This window comes from Xiphophorus maculatus, chromosome 12 (assembly GCF_002775205.1).
Source record: "Xiphophorus maculatus strain JP 163 A chromosome 12, X_maculatus-5.0-male, whole genome shotgun sequence".
Taxonomy (NCBI): domain Eukaryota; kingdom Metazoa; phylum Chordata; class Actinopteri; order Cyprinodontiformes; family Poeciliidae; genus Xiphophorus; species Xiphophorus maculatus.
In genome coordinates, this window is record NC_036454.1 from 11,367,108 (window position 1) to 11,391,985 (window position 24,878).

General features: G+C 37.6%; 3 protein-coding genes across 9 annotated transcripts in view; 2 read left to right on the plus strand and 1 right to left on the minus strand.

Moving 5' to 3' along the window:
• LOC111610288 (DNA mismatch repair protein Msh3-like) overlaps positions 1-2,818 on the plus strand; it is a 35,465-nt gene extending 32,647 nt beyond the window's left edge. Inside the window, exon 7 of the mRNA XM_023343391.1 lies at positions 2,735-2,818. Coding sequence (XP_023199159.1) covers positions 2,735-2,765 — 31 coding nt within the window. The 3' untranslated portion in view covers positions 2,766-2,818. The remainder of the gene's footprint in view (positions 1-2,734) is intronic.
• On the minus strand, positions 1,973-13,154 carry rmi1 (RecQ mediated genome instability 1). 5 transcript variants are annotated; one of them, XM_023343386.1, is made up of 9 exons: positions 13,081-13,154; positions 11,234-11,457; positions 8,952-9,062; positions 7,479-7,628; positions 6,197-6,267; positions 5,886-6,009; positions 5,683-5,764; positions 4,957-5,128; positions 1,973-3,869 (listed from the first exon to the last, which is right to left on the minus strand). In XM_023343386.1, exons 2-9 carry the CDS (start codon positions 11,393-11,395, stop codon positions 2,699-2,701), a joined length of 2,043 nt encoding a protein of 680 aa, XP_023199154.1. In that variant the 5' UTR covers positions 11,396-11,457; positions 13,081-13,154; the 3' UTR covers positions 1,973-2,698. The 5 variants fall into 5 exon arrangements, with proteins under 5 accessions (XP_023199154.1, XP_023199152.1, XP_023199151.1 ...); XM_023343384.1 differs by lacking the exon at positions 13,081-13,154 and adding an exon at positions 12,669-13,064; XM_023343383.1 differs by lacking the exon at positions 13,081-13,154 and adding an exon at positions 11,811-12,031.
• hnrnpk (heterogeneous nuclear ribonucleoprotein K) lies at positions 12,134-24,836 on the plus strand. 3 transcript variants are annotated; one of them, XM_005794869.3, is made up of 17 exons: positions 12,134-12,207; positions 13,188-13,260; positions 13,376-13,538; positions 13,855-13,952; positions 14,131-14,187; positions 15,144-15,187; positions 16,567-16,639; positions 17,280-17,393; positions 17,589-17,717; positions 18,008-18,336; positions 18,683-18,733; positions 20,400-20,439; positions 21,208-21,223; positions 21,573-21,605; positions 22,103-22,170; positions 22,742-22,911; positions 24,011-24,836. In XM_005794869.3, exons 3-17 carry the CDS (start codon positions 13,481-13,483, stop codon positions 24,039-24,041), a joined length of 1,311 nt encoding a protein of 436 aa, XP_005794926.1. In that variant the 5' UTR covers positions 12,134-12,207; positions 13,188-13,260; positions 13,376-13,480; the 3' UTR covers positions 24,042-24,836. The 3 variants fall into 3 exon arrangements, with proteins under 3 accessions (XP_005794926.1, XP_023199156.1, XP_023199155.1); XM_023343388.1 differs by having other exon boundaries at positions 18,686-18,733; XM_023343387.1 differs by having other exon boundaries at positions 12,160-12,222.
• Positions 24,837-24,878: the final 42 nt, after the last annotated feature.

Sequence of the window (24,878 nt, forward strand, 5' to 3'; positions counted from 1 at the left end):
TATTGCCAGAAGTATTCATCTGTTTGCCTTCATGCACAGATAACCCTGAGTGACATCCCAGTCTTAATCCACAGGGTTAAATCTGATATTCTTCCACCCTTTGCATCTATAGCAGCTTAGACATTTTTGGAAGAGCTTTAAAATAAGGTTTTGGATTCTTCCAGAACAACACTAGTAAGATCAGACACTGATGTTGGACATACAAGACAGCATCTGCTCTAATTAATCTATTCTGTTGTGTTGAGGTAGGCGGAGGCCACTCAGGTTTTCCACTTCAATTTTGCTCATCCATGTCTTGATGGACATCACTTTGTGCACTAGGACTCAGTTGTGTTGAAACAGGACCATCAAAAAGTCTAGGTATGTTGAAGAATTTTAAAGATCGAGTTTTGTCTAAATACAGCCTAAAGTTGATTGAGGAAATTTCACAACTGGTTCTTCCTGTGATTTTGTAGGTTTTCTCCATGTACTCCAGTTTCCTCTCACAGTCCAAAAACATGGACATCTGGACATAGTTGGCAGCACTATGAGGATCGTGTTTCTTCAGTCCTTTCATGAATTGTCTATCAAAATTCTTGACAGATTAATGTGAGAGAAGGTCTCTTCCAAATACAAAAGGAAGGACTATTGAACAGATGGATTATTTTACTTTACTGACAAACCAGTTGTTTAACACACAGGTGTGAAGAGAAGGATATAACATCAGCAAGACAGAGTTGTGGAGAAGTTTTAAGGAGGGTCAGTTTATAACATTGTAAATCTCGAGCATCTCAAGGAATACTCTTATATCCATCACCTAAAAATGAAGAATATGACAAATGCAAAACCTACAAAGGCCTTGTCGTCTTCCTTATCAAATCAGCCAGGAAAGGGGAATATTAATTAAGGAAGTAGCCAAGAGACCAATGGTAACTCTGCTTATCTCTTGAGATCCACATCAAGTTGAGGATTCTGAAAACAGTTGTACACTCTTCAAATGTGGCCGCTATGAGAAAGTGAAAACATTTGGAAGAATATGCTCTGGTTACACCAAAAGATAACTTTCTCGCTTAATTGCTAAATGCTGTGTATAGTGAAAAAATAACACTGCATGTCACCATAGAAACACTAGGCAGTGAAGCATGGATGACCCTAAACACACAGCAAGAGTTACAATGAATTTATTTATTTTATAGCATATTAACATTTTAGAATAGTTCAACCAAAGCCCAGACCTAAATCCAATTGATAGCTTTGGCAGAACTTAAATAGTCTCCGATCTGGTTGAGCTTGAGAGGCAAAGAAGTTTAGCCTATAGAAAAGCAAATCTATCTAATCTGTCTATATCTCTATTTAGCCTATATCTCTATCTCTATCATGCCTCAAAAGATGATACCTCATCTTTTGAGGCATGATACCTCAAAAGATCTGCAGCTATAATTTTGTCTACAAAGTATTGACTTTGGGGCTGAATATATATGCATAGAGCAGTTTCAATAAAAATTCCTTATAAACATCACAATTATGCCTTACTGTGTAAACAGTGTTTAAATACATTAGATGGGTACAGAGATTGAGAGGACTGCTTTGTGGAAGGGTTTGGAACAATCACCTCATTATGAATGTCTAGTAGACAAAGGAAATACCTTTGGCTTTTAAGAAGAATAATTTAAAAACTAATATCCTGTGAAAAAGGTGATGGATAATAAGTACGAATAAATGTTCACTGTGGGTAGCAGGCTGCACTACTGTAGAAAGCACCCTGTTACAAACCTTGCGCAAATTATGGGATGGGTAAAGTTAGACCCTTCAATATTAGCAGCAAGGTGTTTCCACTATAACAGAACTGTTACAAACCATGTGAAGTAGGAGAGAAAAAGCTGGTTGTGCAACAAGTCAGCGCAATAGTAACTTGGTTACTAAAAGAAAGCTTAAATAGACATGTTCCCCATGCTCACAGATACTACAAGTGGAAAAACCATGAAGCAAAGTCTGATATGATAAACCTTTTGCTATCTTTTTATTTCCAGTACTTAGAGCAAAAAAACAAACAAATCATTACATTTAAAACCAAAACCATGGACGTGGCTCTGGAGAGGAGAGAAATAATCAAAGCTCATCGCCTCTCCTTTATCCCCCGCTTTCCTTTCATTCTCCTCTGAGGAAGTTTATTAAAGACCCATGCTGCCCTTGCCTATTCAATCACTTTTCAGTGAAAAGTAATGGTCGTGCTGCATGAATGCATAGACTGGCAATTCATTACTGTAATCAGAACATGAACACCCCCGAATCCCTACTCTCGTCTCCACTCTTCTCTCCATGTAGTTTTCAATGTTACACAGAATGTGTCATGCTTAAAACTGGGTTGTTTAAACCAACATTCAGTTAATAGGTACATGTGAGTATTTAGATACCCTCTTTCTTCTGTAAACTAAACGCAACACAGTAGATATGTAATAGCACAATAAATAGAAGGATTAAACCCTCTAATGCCAAACAGCAGAATGCTGCGTTCGCATATAGCAGATGGGATGCATTGCAACACAAGATCATCAGATCATAAGACTCCCAGTTCACACCTTCTGCTGTCAAAAATGTAGCAGAGGGGCAGGTTGATCATCAATTTTGATCATAGCTTTATTGGCAATTTTATATCTCTGCCGAAGGGCAATTTAATGTTTCCATTGGAGGTAATTTTCTCATTTTCACCCACTTCCACTCAGCTGCGTTTACTTTCCCTCACCCTCTGCTCCAGCTCCCGCAGTACTCTCTCGCTGACTGGTTGAGCCTTGGCCACCACAGCTCTCCCGTTGCCTGGCTTCACAACGATCGTCATGATGCAGCACATGTCCACCAACTCTTCCTGGCATCTCCGCATGCCGGAGTCTAGCTCCCCCCTGCGCGACGGGTCACGCTTTAGAGCCGTCTTCTCTGCTACGGAGAACCCCAGTAAGCCTGTCAAAACCTCATTGGATAACTCCACATCCAGGTAACCAGTTCCATCAGATATGGAAGCAGAAACACTCCAGACTCCATTACTGCTGATCAGCTTTCCCAGCAGAGTCACAATGAAGGCTTTGACGCAGATCTCAGTGGGTTGTGAACATGGTTTAGACATAAGCTTGTCAAGTAAGCATAAGTAGGTAAAAGGTACAGAGGTCAGAGTGAGTGCAGGAAAGCTGGGGTCACCTTCTGCAGCGTTTAAACTGTGAATTTTCTCTTGAGATGTTCCAGTCACAGTTTTTGGGGACATCCAGGAAAGGCTAGAGCTGGTGTTGCTTTCTCTATCTCTTCCAAATTGTTCTTTAGCAGAGATTTGAGCCAGTCCCCCAGACCTCTCTCTTTGCACTGGATTGGGCTCAACCTCTTGAAGAAGACAGTCCATGTCTTCATCCATAAAATTATCATCATTAACACCCAGCCCTAACTCTTTCGATGGCTCTAAGACTGAGGGAGAAAAGAAGGCTTTGGATGTTGTTGAAGCCTCCCTGCTGAATCCTTGATGATCTCTTTTGAGAGATCTGGAGGGAACAGATCCCTCAAATGTCCCAGATCCATGTGAAGTTTGTGCCTCAAACCGAACAGGTTGGGCTTTTGTTGCTCTTTCCACACTGCTTTGATTTTCTAATATTCTGTTATTCTGATGTGTGCTTCTATGATCGTTGTCAACATTTCCACTTTCCTGTAATATAACGCTGTCTAACTCTTCCAGGGGAAAGTCTTCATCGGGAAATTCATCGTCTGCCATGTTGTCTTCTTGGCTATTTTGATCCATCACATCAGAGTGGAACAACTCAACGAGGTTCTCATCATTCTCGTTTCTTCGAACTGACCCACTCCTGTTAGTTTGTGTTGAATTAGTACTGTGAAAAGGGGTGGAAGTTTGAGTCCTACAAAATACAAATAAATTGATTATTTTCCAAAATATTGCAAAGAAAAGGTTTCTGGTAAGATATACAGTAGCTGCTACAAGATTATACCCCCGACTTGCTACATTTGCATTTATGGAACTATAACAACATAGTTTATAAGCCGTGACAAAAATTGTTATTTGTTTTTATATTTAATCAAGACATACAACAAGAAATTAGTAAACGATCAGAACAAAATGATTTCCAGCATGACCAGTCTGTTGGAAACTGAAAAATCCCAACTTTTCTTCGAACCAGTAAACGCACCAAACATAAGCACAATAAAGGTTAGGCGCTGACATGTGGTTGGCATGGGAAGTTGTTACTGAATGAGGAAGACTTATTTTTGCTAGGTCAGTATTTTGTTTTTAAAATACCATAATAGGATTGCACAGAAATTTAAAAGGATATTTTATGGGCAACTGTGTTTTCTAAAACACATCTGTGGTTCATTCAGGCTGTGAGGAAGTGAGAGAGCAAGACTTTCAACAGACACCAGGAAGGCTGAATGTCTTATGGTAAACTTGCTCTGTTTTGTCATCCTGAGCTTTCAATCTGTCTGTCATGGAATATTATCTGGAAGTGTTAAAACCTTGTTTGGAAATCTAAGGGCTAAGCTAATTTGTTTTTTAGCAATAATTATAAGAGCCTGAACAATAATAGTAATATTTTTTGTCTTTGTTTTAAAATACATATAAAATCTTGGTTTACAGTGACTACTCTCTTGCAGGCGTTGTGCTGTCACCTCTGTTTCAAACAAATAATTATATACTGATTATGGCAAGAAGGCAAGAAAATTATGTTCTGACAGCAAACTTTACATCACCTTAAACTACAGTAGTTAAAATTGTCTAAGATAGGTGTTGGCAGGCCAACACTTGAACTCATTGCATTTGTTGTACCAAGTGGCATGATAATAATGGGAACCTGAGAACACCCACAGACATGTCACCCCAACATTTTGTCCATTTTCTTCAAAGACGAGCATGTAAACTATTTAATTTCACTAGTATATAACCGTACAAAAAAAATTAAGCACAACATATTGGGACAGTTGACCACTGACCTGAATGAGACATGGTCTCCAAGGATGGAGGACAGAGCCAAGGTCTCCTGCACGGTTCCATAACCACTATCTCTAGATGGCTGAACCTGAATGACTTCAGCCTCACTGTGTTCCTCCAGACTGGCCAACAGCTCCGCATCGTCCACCTCCAGGTCCTCCGCTGCCTGGTTGTCTTCACAGACCAAAAAATAAATAAAATTATGATCATTTTTATTACAAAAGACGGGATATTCTCATCTAGCTGTTTTATTATAACAAATTAATTTACTTAGTATGGGTGGATAATTATTGTAGTGATTATCATGAAAAATATTTTAGAAGAATTTAGATTTATTGTTGCCATACTAAATTGAAAAACTGACAGTATTTTCAAAATTGTTATTGTTTGTTCCATGAGAGAGTCAATAAATATCGGTAAATGAGAATATATGATTAAATGCAGTTACTGTATGCAGGTTAGTGATACAAATCAAACTTCTTTATGTGACTGGTGTTCTGAAAAAGCCAATTTCAAATGTGAATATATATTTCAAGAGCAGCATTTGTGGGGCAGTCATTGCTGTGGCATGTAGTCACAGCCAGTTACTTAAAATAAGACTGAAAAGTAGTAAATATTTTTTTTGTTATCCCTCTTATCATTAACATAATGGTACCACAAAATATAGTGAAAATAATGGAAATTCAGATCGCCCTTCATCAAAGATCCATAAACTCTTGTGGTTCCACCTTGTCGTGGTTGTATCGAAGCCTCTTCGTCTTGGTGCTGCTCTGTCTCTGGGAGGCCCAGCGTCCGGCACAACACCTGTCCCTGTCGTGGAATAATAGATGTGCACAATTACTGTGTCATACTGATAAAAATACAGAAAGAACAAGTTTTAAAGATTCAGAACAAATGCATGAAAAATCCAGTATCTCTATGTACAGCTAACCTGAGTATTCCTCTCCACCAAGTCCTCTACCTCACCACCCAGGATCTTTACATTGGACGGCCCCAAAAGCACAACACCAAGTCTGCAAACCATCTTGCCTTGCAACTGTAGCTTTGCTCCAGGCCTAAGAAAGTTAACAGCAACTTAGAAAATTAACAAGTTGGTAAAAATGCACACAATAATATGAAAACACAAATTAGTAATAAGCTATAACAGTTTTTAAAAAATGTAACTGTAAATGTAATGTTTGGTGATCCTGTAAAGATAGAAACAGTGTTAAGCAGCCAATCCTTTATAAATCTGTTGCTAACCTGAGTGTTGAACTGAGCGCAGGGATGGACTGATACTCCATGGCCTCCAAGCTCTGGACTCCATCTGTAATCTGCAGAGCAAATATATCATGTTTTCATGTTAGCTACAGCATCTTTAGCATTCACATATTCAAACCTTTGCAGAAGTCACAAACTAAAACTACAGTATTTACATACAATAAACAATAATTAAAAATGACTTGTTAAATACCAGAATAAGAATAAGAATTTTTAAGGCTGTTGTTTAACTTTCCTCAACTTCAGGCATTTTTCACATATTTTCTTAGGACTGAATAAAATTGTATAATTAGTCTGAGATCAGGCCTTTGTGATGGTCACTCCAAAACATTTGGCTTTCTCATCCTAAAGCCACTTTGTAAATAATTTATCTGTATGCTTGGAGTTATTGTTGCACTTTAAGCGGTGTATTTGAGACGTTGCTGACATGTGTCTCCTCTGCATCTGTGCCCTTAAGTTAATTAGAAACTTACAAAATCCAAATACCAAAGCTGTTTAAATGTATGGTTATTATTCTGTGTGTAAACTTTTGATTCGGAAGGAAGTAATTACTAAATAAATCCTTTATAATTCTAGGATTCTACAAACAATTTTGGTAATCCAAACTGACCTGAAACAGGAACAATTTAGTCTAAATAAATATCAGACAGAGAAAAAAAGGGTTATATGTCTTTTCACACAGTGTATGTAAAGATCTTGTTTCAGTTATGTGTTAATGGTCTTTTGGTCTGGAAAAATAAAAGGCAGCAGAAAAAACAAGAAACTTTTGAAACTTTCCAAAAAATGTTAGCGATATAATATATGCACAAATTCTGAGAAAATGATTGTCTTACGATAAACATCGCAGTAAGACATCTCTACAATTTATTCCTCTTTGTGCTCTCACAGATTGCATCCTATCACTCTGATTCAGAAAGAGCAGCAGACGTATTCACCATCGTACTAAATAAAAGATGAAGTGGGGTCTTAGCAGCAAACATTGTGCAGCCATTCAGAAGTTCAGTGTTCATATGCTTTTAGCATCAAAGTGCTAAAACCAGTAAGCAAGTTAATGAAAAATGCCTTCAATTAAAGCTCTCTTCTAAGGAAACCTTTTGAAAAAAAACAAAACAGGTTGTCATAACTAAAAGAGCGAGAAAGCCTACTTATTATGCTTTCACATGTTTACGTAAGAAGGCATGACATTCATGTTTCCTTTAATTTCTACACAGATCAACACAGAAATTTATTTTTTCATAAGCCAAAACGAAGAAGTGACTGTGACCTGGAGTAGCAGTATACGGGTCGCTTTGGCCTCCCAGGGCCTCTGAGTGGTCTGTGTGACAGCGGAGACCTCGTCATTGGTGCAGTCTGTACCCCTCCACTTCTGCAGCTGACCATATGCAGGCTGACTGACATCCAGCAATGAGTCAACCTGAAGCAAAAGGAGACTAATCAGCTTTGGTTCAAGTTGCCTTCACAATTATTTTGTGATCATCTAGTTGCTTTTTTTCACATTGTACTTTTTGGTTTAGAGGCTAAGTTTATTTTTTTGCCTGAGCTGTAATGGATGAAAATTCAATAACCCCTCCATACCTGACTATTAGGTAAAAATATGAAATTATAGTTTGTCTAAGGCTATCATTTTGAATGCTTTAGAAATTGTAGGGTTCTGAGATTTTAAGCCATTTTAATGTAACCAATGTATTTAGGGTATTAGTTTTCCACAAATTTCCCTAATTTGGCTCCATCTTTGCTTGAGAAATACAGCAAAGATGGAGCTGAAAAGGTTGGATCTGAGATCTGTATTTCTGTACACTTGAATTGGTGTTTAAATAATTTCAGAACCAGATGTACTGCAAACCAACAGATAGTGCACTTCTTCTTTTTTTGTAACCATCACAGAACTCAATTATAGCCAGAAGTGTAAGGTATGAAGGCGTTTTCTTCTGGGGATTCCAAAATACGTTAATCAGGTTTTTCAAAGAAATAATAATAAAAAAAACTTCCAAGTATTCTCTGCCACAATTCTATTTTCTGCATTTAAGGAACTTGTACCCCTTTTTCATAATGTTTTTATATATAGTTGTTGAATTCAACAAGGCTTAATGTTTGACTTTATTTCCTGAATTTCCTTATTTATTTGAGATTATAAACAAAAACATATAGCCAAAGCTGAGGAGGGAAACGATTGGGACTGAGTACCCACACTAAACTATATTTTATTTTATTTTTACCATTCTGGTCTTCAATAATCTAGTTTTCGTAAAAAGATTTTTTTTTCTGAAAATGTACCTAACATGAATCAAGGCAGCAATGCCGGTTATATAATTGCTCATCTTTTTCTCAACCGGTCTGTGTCCTGTCTATCTAAAATCTGATTGATCTTAATTTGCTGATATTTATGCCACACAAAGCATCCATATTCATAATAATTCATAGTTCTGAAGTCATAATGGGTCACGTTGGCAATATGAATATGTACTTACCTGAAACCATGTTTATTTTCGCTGTAATGAGTATTTTAAAATGAAGCATTCTATTGTTTTATTAGATTAGGTCTCAAGTGGTTTTCATAAAAACTGCAGTTGCTGACAGTTAAAGAATAGCTTAAAATACTGTAGATCTCTTTTTAAACACAAAATGTTATTTTTCATCATCCTTTTTTTTTAAAAATATAGTTTTAGGTTTTTGGCCAGACTTCCACAATCCCAAGCAAGAGATAAAATAATGCATTTAAGGAAAAAGAAAACAGCACCTGGACACAAAAGGTGCCATTGAGTTCTGTCTTCTGGGCCTGAGCGAGTCCTTCAGGGAGAACCGGGTGATCCAGGTCTCTCAGATCTGTCAGGAGCCACTGGTCCAGGACCTAAAATTGTGCACCAAACAGAAAGTTTTAAGTGACACTTGTACCAAATCTCTTAATTTCACAAAGATGATTGACCATTGAATTATTGCCAGGTGACTAATTATTTAACTGATTATTTGACCTGCTGGGGGAGGTCAAATGATGCATTTTGAAAAGTTTGATTTAGTCAAAGCTATGATTTAACAAAAATATTAGCCTCGTCATAGGGTGTTTGAGGCACAGTGACTCAGTAGCATGATCAAATCCCTGCTGCTTATTCATTTCTTATCAATGACTGTTTGCACATGTACGCTTGCGTCATATAAAAAAAGTGCTCTGGAATGATTGGCATCTGGGAACCATGTGGGTTACCTTAATAGACTGATAACATGGTCATCCTGGAACCATAAGGAGACTATGTGCCCCCCACCCCTGAAAAATGAAGCAATATCTTCGACAAGTATCTGTTTGAAAAGAGATAGACTTTGGCCCTGGAAGGACACAGCTGCTCAGTAGCAATATTTCAGTCCACTGTGGCGTATGAGAGATGCGTCAGTGCAAGAAAACATACCCCACATGACGCCACCACCAGCTGGTACAGCTGACACCCGGCATGACGGATACGTGCTGTTTACACTAAAATTCTTCTCTGCTATCTGTTGCAACAGAAACCAGGGATTTTCAGACTAGGAGGTGTCATTTTATTCCACCTGATCAGCACATACCATGATTTGATCTTATTGTTCTCTGTTGTAACTATTAAATAATTATGGTAATGGGCTTTCAAAGTTAATGTGAAATGCTTTCAATTGGGAAATAGTACATTTAAATTTTTTTTCTAAAAATTCTAATTTGCAAATTGAAAACAAAAAAAAAACTACTAAAGCTGCATAATATTATAAAAACAAGCATGCTGTTGATACTAAATATCGCAATGATGATGCCATTTCCATCACCGTTATGTCCCTTACACTCTCCATGAGTTTAAGCTAGAGATGAACTGAGGTTTGTGATCGATTATTGATCTGGTTTTTGCAAAGCTTGAATGTACAAATTACAATTTCAACAGATTATGTTTTTTCTTAATTAAATATAAAATAACAAGGTATAAAAATTGAATATATTTTCCTTGGTCTTCTGGGCCTGGGTAGGTGAAGTTAGCATTCTAAAAAGCAGTGGTATTCAAGTATATTCCAAAGAAGGTAAAATTGTACTATAACTGGGAGTTTTCTAAATGATTGCTAACATATTTCATTACATTATGTGTCAAACCAGAGGTTAAAAAGTTCAAAAGGATAAAACAAGACCAGTTTTGTAGTTCTTTGTTTAGCCTTTCCATTATTTGCTAAATGTTTTTCTCTCACTCTCTCCCTGACTAATCCACAGAACTAAACAATTAATAGAAATACAGTTTCCTTTAAAACAGCATCTTAGATCTCTGTGCTTTCTCTCCCTTTATTGTAAAGGTAAGGTAAATGTAATTTTATTTATATAGCACATTTTCAGCAACAAGGCAATACAAGGTGTTTTACAGGAATGAATTAAAAGGAAATACAAACAAAATAGCAAACCAAAGGAAAGAGCAAAAGAAGAAAAAGAATCTAGAGTTGATCTAAAGTATGTAAACTATGTGCTCCTGTTCAGGGTTGCTAGATAAGTATCCTCTGGTCTAATTTCATCTCTGGGTTGGAAGAACAGGAGTCTAAAAAGTAGTCTACATAGTAATGTTGATCCAAAGTATATAAACTAGGTGCTCCTATTCAGGGTTGGTAGATAAGTATAAGCAAGTAAACAATGGTCTAATTCCTTTTCTAGGTCGGAAGAATAGGAGTCTAAAACGTAGTTGCTAGGTAGTTTTTCTGGATTCTAAGTTTGTTCTAATTCCTGTTCTGGGCTGCTAGATAAGTATAAGTAAGCGTTCTCTGGACTTTCTAAGTATGCTCTAAATCTGTAAAAGTAATGAGTACTCCACAGTTTCTAAGTAATAATAAAAACTGAGTCTAAACATCTCACTGATCATTAAAGTATCTAACTCTCCCCCTTGAATGTTGTGTAAAAACAAACGGATGTTTGCCACGTAAAGCAATTGTGCGACCTGTAGAGACAGTAAGAAAGAAGGAGACAGAAACAGCACTGAAATGGATGTTATGATGTGATTTGGCAGACCAGAGTGATGACCTGGCTGTACCTACCTGCTGATTGATTTGCTGCTGAGACAGATGATCTGCTCCTCCAGTCTCTCCTTGAATCCACTCAACGCAGGCTTCAAGCCAGGCAAAGGGAACCTGGACATGGCGAGCGGACTGCAGCCAGGCTTGAGTAGCCCGTACTACTGAGGGTGTGTCCGGGGCCATCCTCCTCTATGTTCTCTGCAGTTTATATCGCTGGTATTTTCTGCAGGTATTCTCACTATTATCTGGAATTACATACATACAACTTTTAAACGTTGTTATGTGGGCCGTCTTTAATCTAGAATTATCAGTTGATTTATTTAGTTGATTTTCTTAATTTCAGGATGTAATTATACAACGGATACAAATCAATTGTCATAGGAGTGTGAGTGGTAAGGGCTCATTAGTCCCTATCCTAATATGTATGATTAATAAGAAAGTGTAGCGTGGATGTAAACTGAAAAAGAAGAAGAGGCATCAAAACAAAAGCAATTATATACTGTGATTAAGAAAAGTATGCATGCTAAAGTATGTTTTGCGTAGTGTTACCCAAGCAGAAAATGAAAGCGTTTCATCCACAAGGCGAGCTGGTACCAACCGAAGGCGCCAAAGTTGACTAACCAAAACATCAGTTAGCAAGACCGAGGGAATGGCTGTCCATGTCCTCAAAACATCCGGAACACAACAATTGCCCAATAAAACATTACAAACCTACTATAAGAGATGTCATAACAACAAGCGGATTACTATTAGGCTGGTAGGTAAATTATTTTTACCTACAAAATAAACTAGAAATACAGCTTTGCATATCCACATCCGGAAATAAGGCGTTAGAAACGCCCCTCTTCACATGATTGGCAATATTTCCACCCAATGGCAGTCCTCGTACCGTTAACGTACTTTCCATTGAGCCAATCAGGACACAGTACACCGAGTTGTTCGTTTCCAGGCTCGGAAGAGAAGGAAAGGAGGAAGGAAGTAAGCAAGCTAGCGAGGTAATAACGCTGCAGGTTTGTGTTTTTTGGCGATATTTTCAGCTTTTTTCCGAGCACCGTTGGTTAAAAATAATTGGTATGCATACGTAAAACTACGAGAAAGTACGTTTTATGGTAGTTGTTTCATCTGTGTCCGGCGCCTTAAAAGCTGGCCTACCTAGCTACGGTTACGCACTGCCTTGGCAACATGGCGAAACTAGCTAGCCTTTAGCTTGAATCGTTACTGTTGGTCTTTGTACAGGACATCATTCCAACTGGAGTTGCCAGCTGAAATTTAGATCTATAAACTATCTCAAAACAGTATGCTCGTAGTAGTTATGGGCTACTTTATATTAAAGTTTGAATTCGGATACGGGGAAATGACTGGCTAAGCTAATGCGTGGCTCCGTAGGCTTAAGCAACGGCTGCCATTTAGCACGACGAAGCCGGAGTCCGACTACATGGACTAAATTGATACTCACCAAACTGTTATTTTAGTATTCTATTAACTCAAAGTTATTATAATTTTTACACCGACTAGATCTGATGTCTTCCACACGCCTAAAATCAGTGGAGGGACGTTTTGCATATTTGCCGACCAGGAGGAAGTGAATCGTAAACCAGCTTCCACGACGTGCCTTCAGTTTAATTTGAGCTAATTCACTTCCAATTTTGTCAAGAATAATACGTAATATATATTCTTTTGTATTTTAAAACTAAAAACTGAGATCTGTTAATCGATCAGCGCGTGTGTACATATATATCTTGTAGCATGTAGCGTACGATACGATATAATTGAGTAACAATTTGATTAATTTATCCTTTGGTCTGTGTATGCGCCCTCCGACCAAACAACAGAACTTTGTCCCATAAATATCAGTATTTATCGCTTACTGTTCTTTGTTATGCAACATCATGGTTGCACGATGCAAAATGAAAGTGCGATCAGTTTTGTTTGGCTGCATGTCAACATTAAAAGAAGGAGCTTCCCTCCCTGACAGGTTGCAAGAGCTGTTTGGCCCCCTTCACTTCGATCCGCCTATGAACACGCCCTTTTCCCTGTAATAAATATCGGTGAGTCCAGGCTGTCTAATCGTTTTAACAATTTTAATGCTGACTTCAGACTAGCTGACCTGCCTTTTTCCTCTCCTTTTTTCTTATCCAATTTTAATCGCCTTCAACATGCCAGGAGACGAGAACACAAACAGGGGCTGGTTTCCTGCTACCTTTTCCTGCTCCTGTCACCTGCACATCGGATCAAGGTGCTCTTTTTCCACTATACTGTCTGAAGACCATGGACACAGAAATCGATCAGCAAGATGAGACCTCATTTAGCAACACAGAGACGAATGGTATAAAGTGTAACTTATTTATGTTGTGTGCTTTAAAGATATTCATTTTTTTTCTCTTTGTGTTGTACATGTACATGGTAGCAGTGATATATTGTATTCCACTAACACTAAATGTTCTTTTTTTGTTTTTGTGAGACCTGCATGTTTTCTTTTGTAATTAAAATGATTAGTTTCTATAATCATATTTTTTTCTATTATATTTTCAGTATATGAAAAATTGGACATTTATGAAGTTATTTCTTATGAGTAACATTTTCATGAAAGGGATCTACAGTGTTGTCAGTGTGTCTATTTTTATTCTATTTTCTTATTCCAGGTAAACGCCCTGCTGAGGATGCGGATGAGCAGAAATCATTCAAACGCTCCAGAAACAGTGATGAGATGGTAGAGCTCCGCATTCTCCTGCAGAGCAAAGTAATTCAGCCCTGTTTTGTTTCAAAATTTAGTCTAATTGTAAATTCTGCTCTTATTTTAAGATTTTATATTTTTTACTAGTATGATTTCTGATTATTTGATCATACTTAATCGTCTTTACATTTTTTTTTCTAAACATCTTACGATTGTGATGTTTAATTTTTCTTTTGTATTGCAGAATGCAGGAGCTGTAATTGGGAAGGGTGGAAAAAACATCAAAGCCCTCCGTTCAGATGTGAGTACATCAAAGTTTTCTTCTCACAGCCAGAAATTCAAAAAGAACATTTTTGTGTTCACTGGCCTCTCAGACTCAACCTTCTCTGTTTGGACAGGACCAGGTTTTGCCTCAATCCTTTTTAAGTGTTAAAAATTATTGCAATTTTTTCAATTATTTCCTTTATTGTAAACATAACAAACACCCGGGCCAGCCAATTTATTCCTTTAGATCTACAGACAAAATTCTGGAGTTAATTTCATCCTGTTTTTGTAGCTTGAACAGCATATATTTTTTGCATCCATCTAAACTGGACAAAGGCATAAAAGCCCAATTTATCTTTTATAAAGTTAAAATATTTAATCCAGTTGGCAATATTTATGCTCTAGTTAATTTAGAATGAAACTGGCACAGTGCTGATTTCTTAATGTCACAAGCTAATATTATTTATATTAGCTACATATAGCTAATAGCTACATATATACATATATATATTAATGTTGCTGAAAACTGGCCAATTATTGAATAATTCTATGTCATTGCCTCTTTCTCTGGTCATTTACAGTTTGTTCTCCCCCTCTTTTTTCACTGTCTCTGGTTTTATTCCCCCAACATTAAATTTTCGTGTTCTTTAATATGCCATTTCCCTTTTTTCCAATGTCAGTTTCTCCTCTTCTCTCTTTGACAACCCAATCTCTGAGAGAATCAGTTTAAAATCGCATTTCAACACTGCAGAGCCTGTATATTAAAAATGTATTCCTCTCCCCTCTTCCTTGTTTATTATTTTTACTCTTTACTTTTTTTGCCCACTTCCTCCTCCTCCTCTGTTGCCCATGTTCTGGATGGCCCCTCCTGCGCCCGCCCACCTGACACCCTGGTTGGCCCTGCCCATAATCGTGCCCTGTCCCTAAATGGGCGTGTTACTTGATTGACATCTGTGCTCGAATGGCCCTGGCCCCTGCCCATGCCACGCCCAGTACAATGCCAGTGTGTCAGTCCCAGACAGCAGTGGGCCTGAGCGGTATGTCCCTAAGCTCCTCCCTCTCAATGCCTGACTACAGGTCAAACAAACAAGAAGAAGTGAACAATAATTTGTAGTCCTACCTTTTGTCAAGTCACTATGTTTAAACATATTTAAAGTTTATCAGACTGAGCCTAAATACGATTTTTATCCTAATCTGCCTGTTAAACATCATGTTAATATCCTTTCTATGCCATTTTTAAAGTCATGTCAGGACTGTATCTAAAGTTGGTGCTGTCAGGGTTATTCCACTGTCTTTGAAAATGTCTGCTATAATTTGTGTAGATTTTTTTTCTTTTTAGGGTTTGTAGGTTTCTCTTATTTGTGGCCATCTGTCCTGTAAATCTTCTTCATTTTCCCTTTCTAAAAGCTCAGTGTTTGTGTATAAATAATGGTGTTTTTGGTTTTCTGTTAGTTCTATGAGCTCACTTGCTTTTAGTCTCATCCCATTTTATTTTCTTTTTGTAGTCCAAATATCAAAATTTAGATTTTTATTTTTTTTTTATTGATTCCTAAGTAGTGAGTGTGTTTGTTTCCTTGTCTGTCTTTCATGTAAGCAAATCCTTAATTGCTGGAGTTTTTGAAACTAAAGGTTTTGATTTAGTCCATCCATGCTTCATTTGAGTTCATATAATTCAATTTCCCTGACCCGGTTATAAGCATTAACTCCAGCGATATCAAATTTACAACCTTACAATAGCATAATCTTCTGTCACTTTTGCTCATCTGCAGACTATGTTGCTTCCATGTGTAATCTGCTTTAGTTCTCCTTATCAGTATAACCACTGTATCGCCACAGGTGGGTGCAGACAACAATATTTCAGCCACTAGATTTAATTAAAATTAAACTTAAATTCCCTATGGTAAAAACAAAACATCTTGTTATCTTGGCTTTTGTCTCCTTCACCTCATTTAGAGGGTAATTTTTTGTGGTGTGCATCCACCAACCTATACCATAAACCTTTTAGAATTTTCTCTGGCACTTTTATCTCTTCCTAAAACTTCACTTTCCCCATCTTGCTTCCTCAGTGGTTGCCAAATCCAGTCCCCCTTTCTTTTGGGTCCTTTTTTATTTTGCCACTGTACTGCTTGTCTCTGGGAAAGGATGCCTTTTTATTGTACTATATTCCTCACCTTCCCTATAAAATGACCACCAACTTATTGTGTAAAATGTTAGAAAACGCAGGACCTTATAATTGAGGTAGCTCTTTATTCTCCACTTCTAGCAGTGTTAGCTTTTTTATGAGTTAAACCAGAGGTCTAATGAACTTTATAATCTGAAACTTTGTTTTCTCCTCCCTTGGGATGCCTCCGGGGTACCCCAACCCCACCTCTCTGTTGCCGTGCTCTGTTTTGTCATTGGTGGATAAACTATGAAGAATCCTGAGTATCAGTGCAGACATAGAGACTATTGGAGAAATCCTACTCAAGATTATCCCTACATTGGAAGAAGTGAGTTGTTTTGGCTTTGATTTTTATGAATCTTTAGTAACACTTTGAAACATTTCAAATAAGTTGTACAGAGAGCAGTGATTGATTCCCTTGCTGTCATTTGTTTATCTGCTTTGTAGGTGATGTAGTTCTACTACTCTGTTTTGACACTGTGTCAACATGACTAGTTTGATTTTGGTTTAAAGCCATGCATTAGTCATGGGTCTTTCAGGTTCTCACAATGAGATGACCGTGACCAAAAATGTAATGGTTTAATTGTATTTATGCAAAGAAATTAAACACATTTTGACTATACTATATTAAGAAAACATGCAATATACAATAAAGATATAATTTGCAAAAAACTAAACAGTTCTGACAAATATGTAAAAAAATAATAATAAAAAATTTCATAAATGATTGTTGATTTTTTATTTTATTTTTTAAGTTTCCAATGATTGTGTTATTTTTTTGGTCAGAGTAATTTTCAAACAGGAGAATGTAGGACATGAAGTGGAAATGTAAAGACAAAACATTTCAGCAAAACTGTATTAATTTTTGCCAGAATGAAGGAAAATGGTTCAGGCAAGTTTATGATCTTGTTTAGGAAGGAATGTGTGGAAACTGTTGTCAGCATATCGCTTTTATTCTGTTTTTTCAGTACCAGCAATACAATGGCAACGACTTTGATTGTGAGCTCCGCCTGCTGATCCATCAGAGCCTGGCGGGCTCCATCATCGGTGTGAAGGGAGCAAAGATCAAGGAGCTTCGGGAGGTATATGAATATACAAATTTTAGTACTTTATTTTTCCTCCATTGAAAAAGTATCTTGTGAAATTTCCTTTTTTTTTTTCTTTTTTTTAATCAGTCTTAATACCTTCTGATTTCCTTTTTAAGCGCCTTTGTTTTGTTGGAGCTTTTTTTTTTCTCTCTTCCTACTCATGTGTGTCTTTCATGCATGTCTCTGCAGAACACAAAGACCAGCATCAAGCTGTTTCAGGAGTGTTGTCCCCAGTCAACGGACCGTGTGGTGCTGGTTGGTGGTAAAATGGAGAGGGTGGTGGAGTGCATCAAGACCATGCTAGAGCTCATCTCTGAAGTAAGAGTGATTTCCACTATTAATGAGTGAATTTTATGCTTTTCAGGCTTTACACATTAAGATTTGATTCTGTTTCAAAGCCCTTTATTGAGTGTGTTGTTGCGTATGATATAGTAATGATTTAAAGATATCCACTTAAATGTCTTACTTGATGGTGTGATTTAGATTTTCTTCAGTCATATGAATATTTATTTTTAAAAAGGTTTCCTTGCATATAAAACAGATATACTACTGTATAAAAGTGTTTTACATATTTCTTTTTGTTTAAAATGTGATTATCTCCACTTTAGGCTCCAATAAAAGGCCGTACACAACCCTACGACCCTAACTTCTATGATGAGACATACGAGTATGGTGGTTTCACCATGATGTTCGAGGAGAGGGGAGGCGGCCGCAGGCTCATGGGAGGTTTCCCCATGCGTGGAGGCAGGTCCAGTGGTGACCGCGGGTATGACAGAATGCCTTCCAGCCGAGGGGCGCGTGGACCCCTGCCTCCCTCACGCCGTGATTACGATGATATCAGCCCCCGCCGGGGTCCTCCTCCACCCCACCCCAGTAGGGTTGGCAGGGGAAACGGGCGTCCTCGAAACATGCCAATGGGTCACCCATACAGGGGAGGGTAAGCTCAGTGCTGCTTTCTGAATCTGAATTTTGGAGTAGCAAGCAGCCTGCATGCACTTTCTCATTGGTTTTATGTAAAGTTTTTGAGTTTTACCTTAGTAATATCTCTCTTGTGGCTATTCTTTTGCTTTGTCTGAAAATGTTAAGCTTTTTTTGCTTTCTCTCCATTCAGATAAATTCTCATTTCTACCAAAACAATTATGTTTATTATTTAATATGTGAGCTAATGTTTCTTTTTAATGAAAAACTATTGTTCGTATTTATCATTACATTAAGCATAAGTGCTCATCACTGTATGTCTGGTTGTGTTTGTCCTTTTTCTTCTTCCCATTTGCATGTTTCAGCAGAGACGATCGTTACTATGATTCATACCGTGGCTCAGATGACAGGTCAAAGTAAGTCTTTGTTTCCAAACTTCTGACTAAACCTCCTAACAGGAATGTGTTAAGATTTTTGTTTCAATTTATGTTACAAAATAAGTCATGTGGGATTGTCTGTTATCTGTTCTGTTACTATTGAGTGGCATGCTCTTTCTTTAATAGTAAGAATAAATTTCCAGTTCCTAAAAGTGTTTATATTTTGTAATCAGAATTTTTGATTGCATGGATGGCTTATTTCTAGTGCTGACTCTCATTCTCTGACAACTCGGACCGCACAATAGTTTACAATTATATTTCAGTTTATCAAAATTGCAAATAACTACTTGGACTTCAAAGTATCATCTGGCCAAGCGCTCGGTTAGCAATATATTCACTGATGTTTGTTGTAATTCAGCACAGGATGTTTTATGAGAGCTTTAAGGTGTTATGGTAAATTCATAAAAAACCTGCAGCTAAGTTTTTTTCTTTGCCAAAATGACAAATTTAACCACATTCAACTTTTTCAACAAATGTTGCGGAACTGAAATTTTTTTTATTGAACTATTATTTTACCAGGATAAAAAACTAATTGAAATTAAAAATCTCTTTTTCAAGGGACTCCAAATAAAAGACCGAAAAGTACACAGTTAAAGAAGAAAAGAAAATAAATTCTAAATTTAATATTTTTCCTATGGTAGACTGATTACCATCAGCAGTCTATGTTTTCAATAAACTGAGGGTAGAAAGATGGAATCATTGTTTATATAAGAAACTGGTATTTTCATTTTTTACTCTGTAATAGTGTCATAGATCTATTGGTCAATTCTTGTATATGCTTTAGAATCTCTGTTGCTCAATTTTTCTCTAACATTTTTTGAAGATTTTGGTTTTCTATTGTCAAATATATTGATTTGTATCAAGTTGTGCAAAATGGCAATCAAAAATAACTTATTTGCACTAATATTTAAGCGATTTATATTTCATGTAACATGCATTTAAACGTTCCATATTTGTCCAGTGGGATGCCCCTTTACAGCCTAAGATGTCCTAAGTAGATATAGATTGCAGTGAAGGTGGGGGTGAAATTGTAAAGACAAAAAAGGAAAGGAAAGAAAAATCTCCACCAAAACAAATCCTTGCAGTAATAAATAATACAGCGGCATGTTTTTCCAATATTGTGCAGCTTCAATTGTCAGGCATGGCATAACACTTCTTTGTAACAACAAATTGTGTTACAGGACTAGAGGAAAAATGTCAACGTAAACAGTTACTGATGCTAAAATCCCCTCACATTTAAGGTCTACTCAAAGTTGGCACACGCGCATGTGTTATGGAGTACAAAAGTACAATCCTAATACATTTTGTCAGCTATTTTCACTATTTGTGCTCAGCTTTTAGGAGGGAAATAACAGCAGCCTTTGGCTCTGATCAGCATCACCACCACCTGTCACTCCTCTCACCATAACACTGTCAGAGCTGTTCCTGTTACTGTGTGGGAAGATGGTTGGGAGGAAATGTGTTTATACTGTAATCTTGCTCAGCGTGTGTGTGCAGTTTGACCTAGACCAGAAATTTTTCATGGAATATTTTCAAGATTTTTTTTCCTCCTCCAAGTATTTTCTATTTCTTTCCCGTCCAACTCACTTTTTTTTTTCCCTTCCCGTTTCTCTCTCTGCCTGTCTGTTCTCCTCCCCATCGCCAGTGACAGAAGAGGCAGACCGGATCGCTACAGTGATAACATGGTTAGTGACCCTTTGCTAAATGCGTGCAGCTCTGGTGTTCGCATCCTATTAAGTGTGAGCATCCTCAGGCTAGCACAAGACAATATGTTGTGATTGTCCATTGTCCTGCCATTATATATTATTTTTGTGACAAAACAACAAAGCAATGTCCATAGATCCAAGGCACTTTTTGCATGGTGTAAGCCACCCCACCAAATGACCGCAATAACCTCAGCAGGAGACACCCCATAATAATCAGCTGTAATTGCCCTCTTACTGTGTATTTTTCATGGCCAGCTTGTTTTTCCTGCGAAGAGAGAGAGAGAGGATGTTGGGAGTGGAGAGGGTGGGGAGGTGGGGGTGGCCATGGTTCGTTGCTAAGCACTAATAATGCTTTCTTGACAGACTGGAAGGTTTCTTTTTGCCTTTTTCTCTTTTTCCTGTCTCTCTCTCTCCCTGAGAACTGGCAGGATACTGCCTACCGTTGCTCAGCAACAGCTTTTTGAATTGCTTGTTGCCCTGGTAACAGCAGCAGCTGAAAATGGGGGCTGATAGAGATGCAAAGAGAGACAGGAAAAGGGGTAGGGATGGGGAGGGGGGAAAGGAGGTGGAGTCTGTCTCATGGATGAAAACTGGGTGGTTTTCAATTGGGTCTACTCTGAACGAGGCTGCCTCGTTAGGTTTCTGCTCACCAACCTGTAGCGATTTCTATCTGCTCTTTAGTCGAGGGAGAGGGATGTATCTTTTTCCTCGCTGTAACACTTCTGTCTTTTTGTTTGTTCCTTGCAGAGTGGTGGTGGATATGGTAAGTACAAAGCTCTTTCACTCGCATTGTGTAAATGTTGTTACAAGGCTGCTGCATTCATAAGACTGCAGGCCTCAGATTTCTCCCCAGCATAAGGAAGCAAGAAGACAAAATGATAGAAATTGATGGGGAATCAGACTGAAAGGAAATGGCAGCTGTAATTTGTGTAAAGCTGTATTGATTTTTTTTTTTTTTTTTTGTCACAACAGAGGACTTGAGATTTCTTTTCCTATTCACATTAAATTGATGCTGTGGTGTATTTTGTAGCTTTTAAAGTACATTTTGAATTATGTGGCAAATTAGTGGTTTTTTTGTATACAATCTTGGATATTTTTCCTGTCTTTCTCAGATAACAGCTCCTCCTGGGATAGCTACCAGTCAGGTTAGTATTCCTCCTTTTCCCCCAATCAGTTCCAGTCTGAGACATTTACAGAGTTCCGATTTGTTTTGGTTTATTTATATTTTATTCACTCTATTCATTCTCCAAGCACTCAATAAAACAGCAGTTCTAACCTTATTGATGTCACAAAAAATATGGCCAAAGGCTGGAATGTTGTAGTAGTGTGTGGGAGAAAAAAATATTGCTCTGGTTTTGTCACTGGTAGTTTTTTCAGTCACCTACTTCTACAACTTTATTTCTTCCAAACATCTATGTGACTCATTTGTTGGTGTAGCGGCACTCATGTAACTAACACACCATGATGCTGTATTACTACAACTTGGCAGCTTTGCAGTCACAACAAGCTTTTCCTTGCCTTTTTGACAAGGCCAAATTGTCGTTTGATCTGTTCAGTACTCAGCAGTTTTGGTAAAAAGACACAAGTGTTTGTCTTGAATCTTTTTATTTTCTAACAGTCTCTGTATTTTGCGTGCCTTCAGGTGGACGTGGATCCTATAATGACATGGGCGGTCCTGTCATCACCACACAAGTGACAATCCCTAAAGACGTGAGTTTATGACCGTGACATCAACAGCTTGGCAACCAGAGAGAGATCTGTTTTAGCTGAAGACTCAGATTGTACAAATGTAGTTGAATTGTTTTTTGTATTGAAGTTTTCCTTTTTCTTTTGCTACATTTTATCTGCTTCTGCTCAGCTAATCTGAGTTTTTATTATGAAGTCAAATTTATTTAATGTTTACTATGTTTAATTCTAAATAGAAAATAATTTTATATTTAAATTAAGATTTACTAAACAGTGGGTCAGAGGTCAGAATTGGCCAATTCAACAGTTTTGATTGCCTGGTTAAATACAGATTTTTTTTTTTTTTTAGTCAAATAAACTTGTCTCATCTAAACCTGGAGCAAGCTTTCATTTTTACTTGTTTCTAGTAGTTCAGTAAAATTCTGATTAAGGACATGTGATTTGATGTGTAAATGCATATGTGTTTCTTGGATTCAAAACTACTAAAGGAACTGTAGCATATTTTCTTTGAGTCAGTAAAGTAATGTCTGTAATGGATGGAAGGTCAGATCCTCCCTAACCCCATTTTTTTTCCTGTGGTGTTCTCCACTAACAGCTGGCTGGATCCATCATCGGTAAGGGAGGCCAGAGGATCAAACAGATTCGCCACGAGTCAGGGGCCTCCATCAAGATAGACGAACCTTTGGAGGGTTCAGAGGATCGCATCATTACCATCACTGGTACCCAGGACCAGATCCAGAATGCCCAGTACCTTCTACAGAACAGGCAAGTTCTTGCTTGGTGCATTTATTCTGTCCTAACTAGTAGAAATGCCTGACTCAGAATCCTATTTGAAATGCCATTATTTTCTTTAAATTATATCTTTTAAAGTCATAAAATTGTATTCTTAAATTCCAAACAGGTGAAAATGTTCATGCAGTAGTACTCGAATCGTGCAGGCCGCCAACATGCTGAAGCTTTTCAGCTTTTTTTCTGTGCAAACATGACTAAAGTAACTTAATTGTTCAATTTGTTCAATCACACACATGGTTCTCCGATTAGCATATTTTTAATAGAATTACATTCCAACACTAGATAGCCAGTTTTTCTTGTATTATACATTTCTTTTGCCTGCGGTCTCTCTTCACTAACCCCCTTCCTTTCTTCCCCATGCAACCTGCAACTACTTCTAACCTTCCTCTTACATGAAATGGCTGTGAAGGAGTATGCATGCTTAAAGGTGCATATTGTTAGCTATTTTTATAAAGGGGCAGTGCGGGAGACAATTGTGATTGACTCGCACTAGTCCGGTAAATCTGATCAGTAGACGGAAAAGACAAATACGATGTCTATTTGCCATCAGAGCCGTTTCAATGTGAAGCAGGGAGTGGATTGATTCTTCCCTGGCTGCTGCTGTGTGGAAGACTAGTGATTTTGTTGTTTTTAGTTAGATTAAGCGACAACAAATCACAGTCTGCCAAATAGCACAGGCTCCTCCTCTTCTGTCTCCCTTGGCAACCAGTAGGCACGTATAATACACACCATTTCCTTATTGATGCCATCTGAGCTTTGCCCGATTGCTAATACATTCTCAAACCCTCTGCCCTGTCTCATGAGTAGTGTACTGTTGCCATGATAACAGATCCCGCCTCCCTCTTCCTTCCTGTCTTCCCTTTTCTGTGTTCTGCACCTGCTAGCCACAACCCTCTTTTTCTCCTTTCCTCTTCCCAGATCATATCTTCTCTCCTGTGCTCTTTGTTTCATCCTGCAGTTCATCCTCTCACATCATTATCCTGCAACAGTTGCAGTGTTTACGCTGTTAATTTTGTGAAATGCAAATACTTTTTGGTATTCATTTTCCCGCTCTGTTTTGTTTTCATTGTAGTGTGAAGCAGTACTCTGGTCATTTGCTGTAGACCTTGAGGGAGCAGATTGAAGAAAACTCGGATTGAACCCCGCTTCCTCTTCTCAAATCTTTTTGCCCTGGTCCAACACCCCCTACCCCCTTCAGACTTTTACTCTGGATTGTGGGTGTCTTTTTTTTTATTTTATTTTATTTTTGTATTTTTAATTAAATGTCCGACATTCCTGTGCATCGACAAAAATGTAGAAGATCTGCATTTTTAAGAGTGTAGTCCAATAGTTTGTCTGATTTTTGCTTTGATTTTTCTTTTCTAACTCATATATCAGAATATCTCAAGATTTCCCTCAGACATAAAAAATAAACCTAACCTTTATTTTTTTGGATGGATTTGATTTGTTTTTATGCATAAATGTGGATGATTGTGTCCGTGTGGGTGTGTGCACATGTGGGTGTGTGTGGCTTGGTATGCGTTCAGTTGTCTCCTACAAATTTGTGCAACATACAGAATGTAAGATGTTCCTTCTGTTCTTCTCTAACAGCTCTGGGGAAATTTAAATCTGTAGAATTGATTTTGCATCGTTTGCTGGGAGTTGTGTACAAACAAAACATAATTTCTACGAACACTCTAGCGGTGTAACAAAATAAACCTGGATTATTGAAGTAACTCCCAAAGTAAGCATTTGTGTTGGTAGTTAGAGTTGAGGCATTTTATTGGTTATTGGACACATATACTAAACTTTTCTACTTTGTCTGCAAGTTTCTCTCCTCTGAACTGGCTTGCTCTTCATTGTTGTGAACTTCACAATGTCAAATTTAAAGAGAAATAAAGATGCCACTTTTTACTGAATTTTTTTTGGTGTTTTAATAGCGTTCTGATTTTCATCTTTAC

Bases quoted from the DNA above. Each gene is read 5' to 3' on its own strand.
- rmi1 (XM_023343386.1), bottom strand. From the start codon at position 11,395: ATGGCCCCGGACACACCCTCAGTAGTACGGGCTACTCAAGCCTGGCTG. The intron at 9,063-11,233 runs GTAGGTACAGCC...GCACAATTTTAG, and splicing joins AGCAGCAAATCAATCAGCAG to GTCCTGGACCAGTGGCTCCT. The intron at 6,268-7,478 runs GTCACAGTCACT...TTTGCTCTGCAG, and splicing joins CCCGTATACTGCTACTCCAG to ATTACAGATGGAGTCCAGAG.
- hnrnpk (XM_005794869.3), top strand. From the start codon at position 13,481: ATGGACACAGAAATCGATCAGCAAGATGAGACCTCATTTAGCAACACA. The intron at 14,188-15,143 runs GTGAGTACATCA...TGCCACGCCCAG, and splicing joins TCAAAGCCCTCCGTTCAGAT to TACAATGCCAGTGTGTCAGT. The intron at 18,337-18,682 runs GTAAGCTCAGTG...TGCATGTTTCAG, and splicing joins GGTCACCCATACAGGGGAGG to CAGAGACGATCGTTACTATG.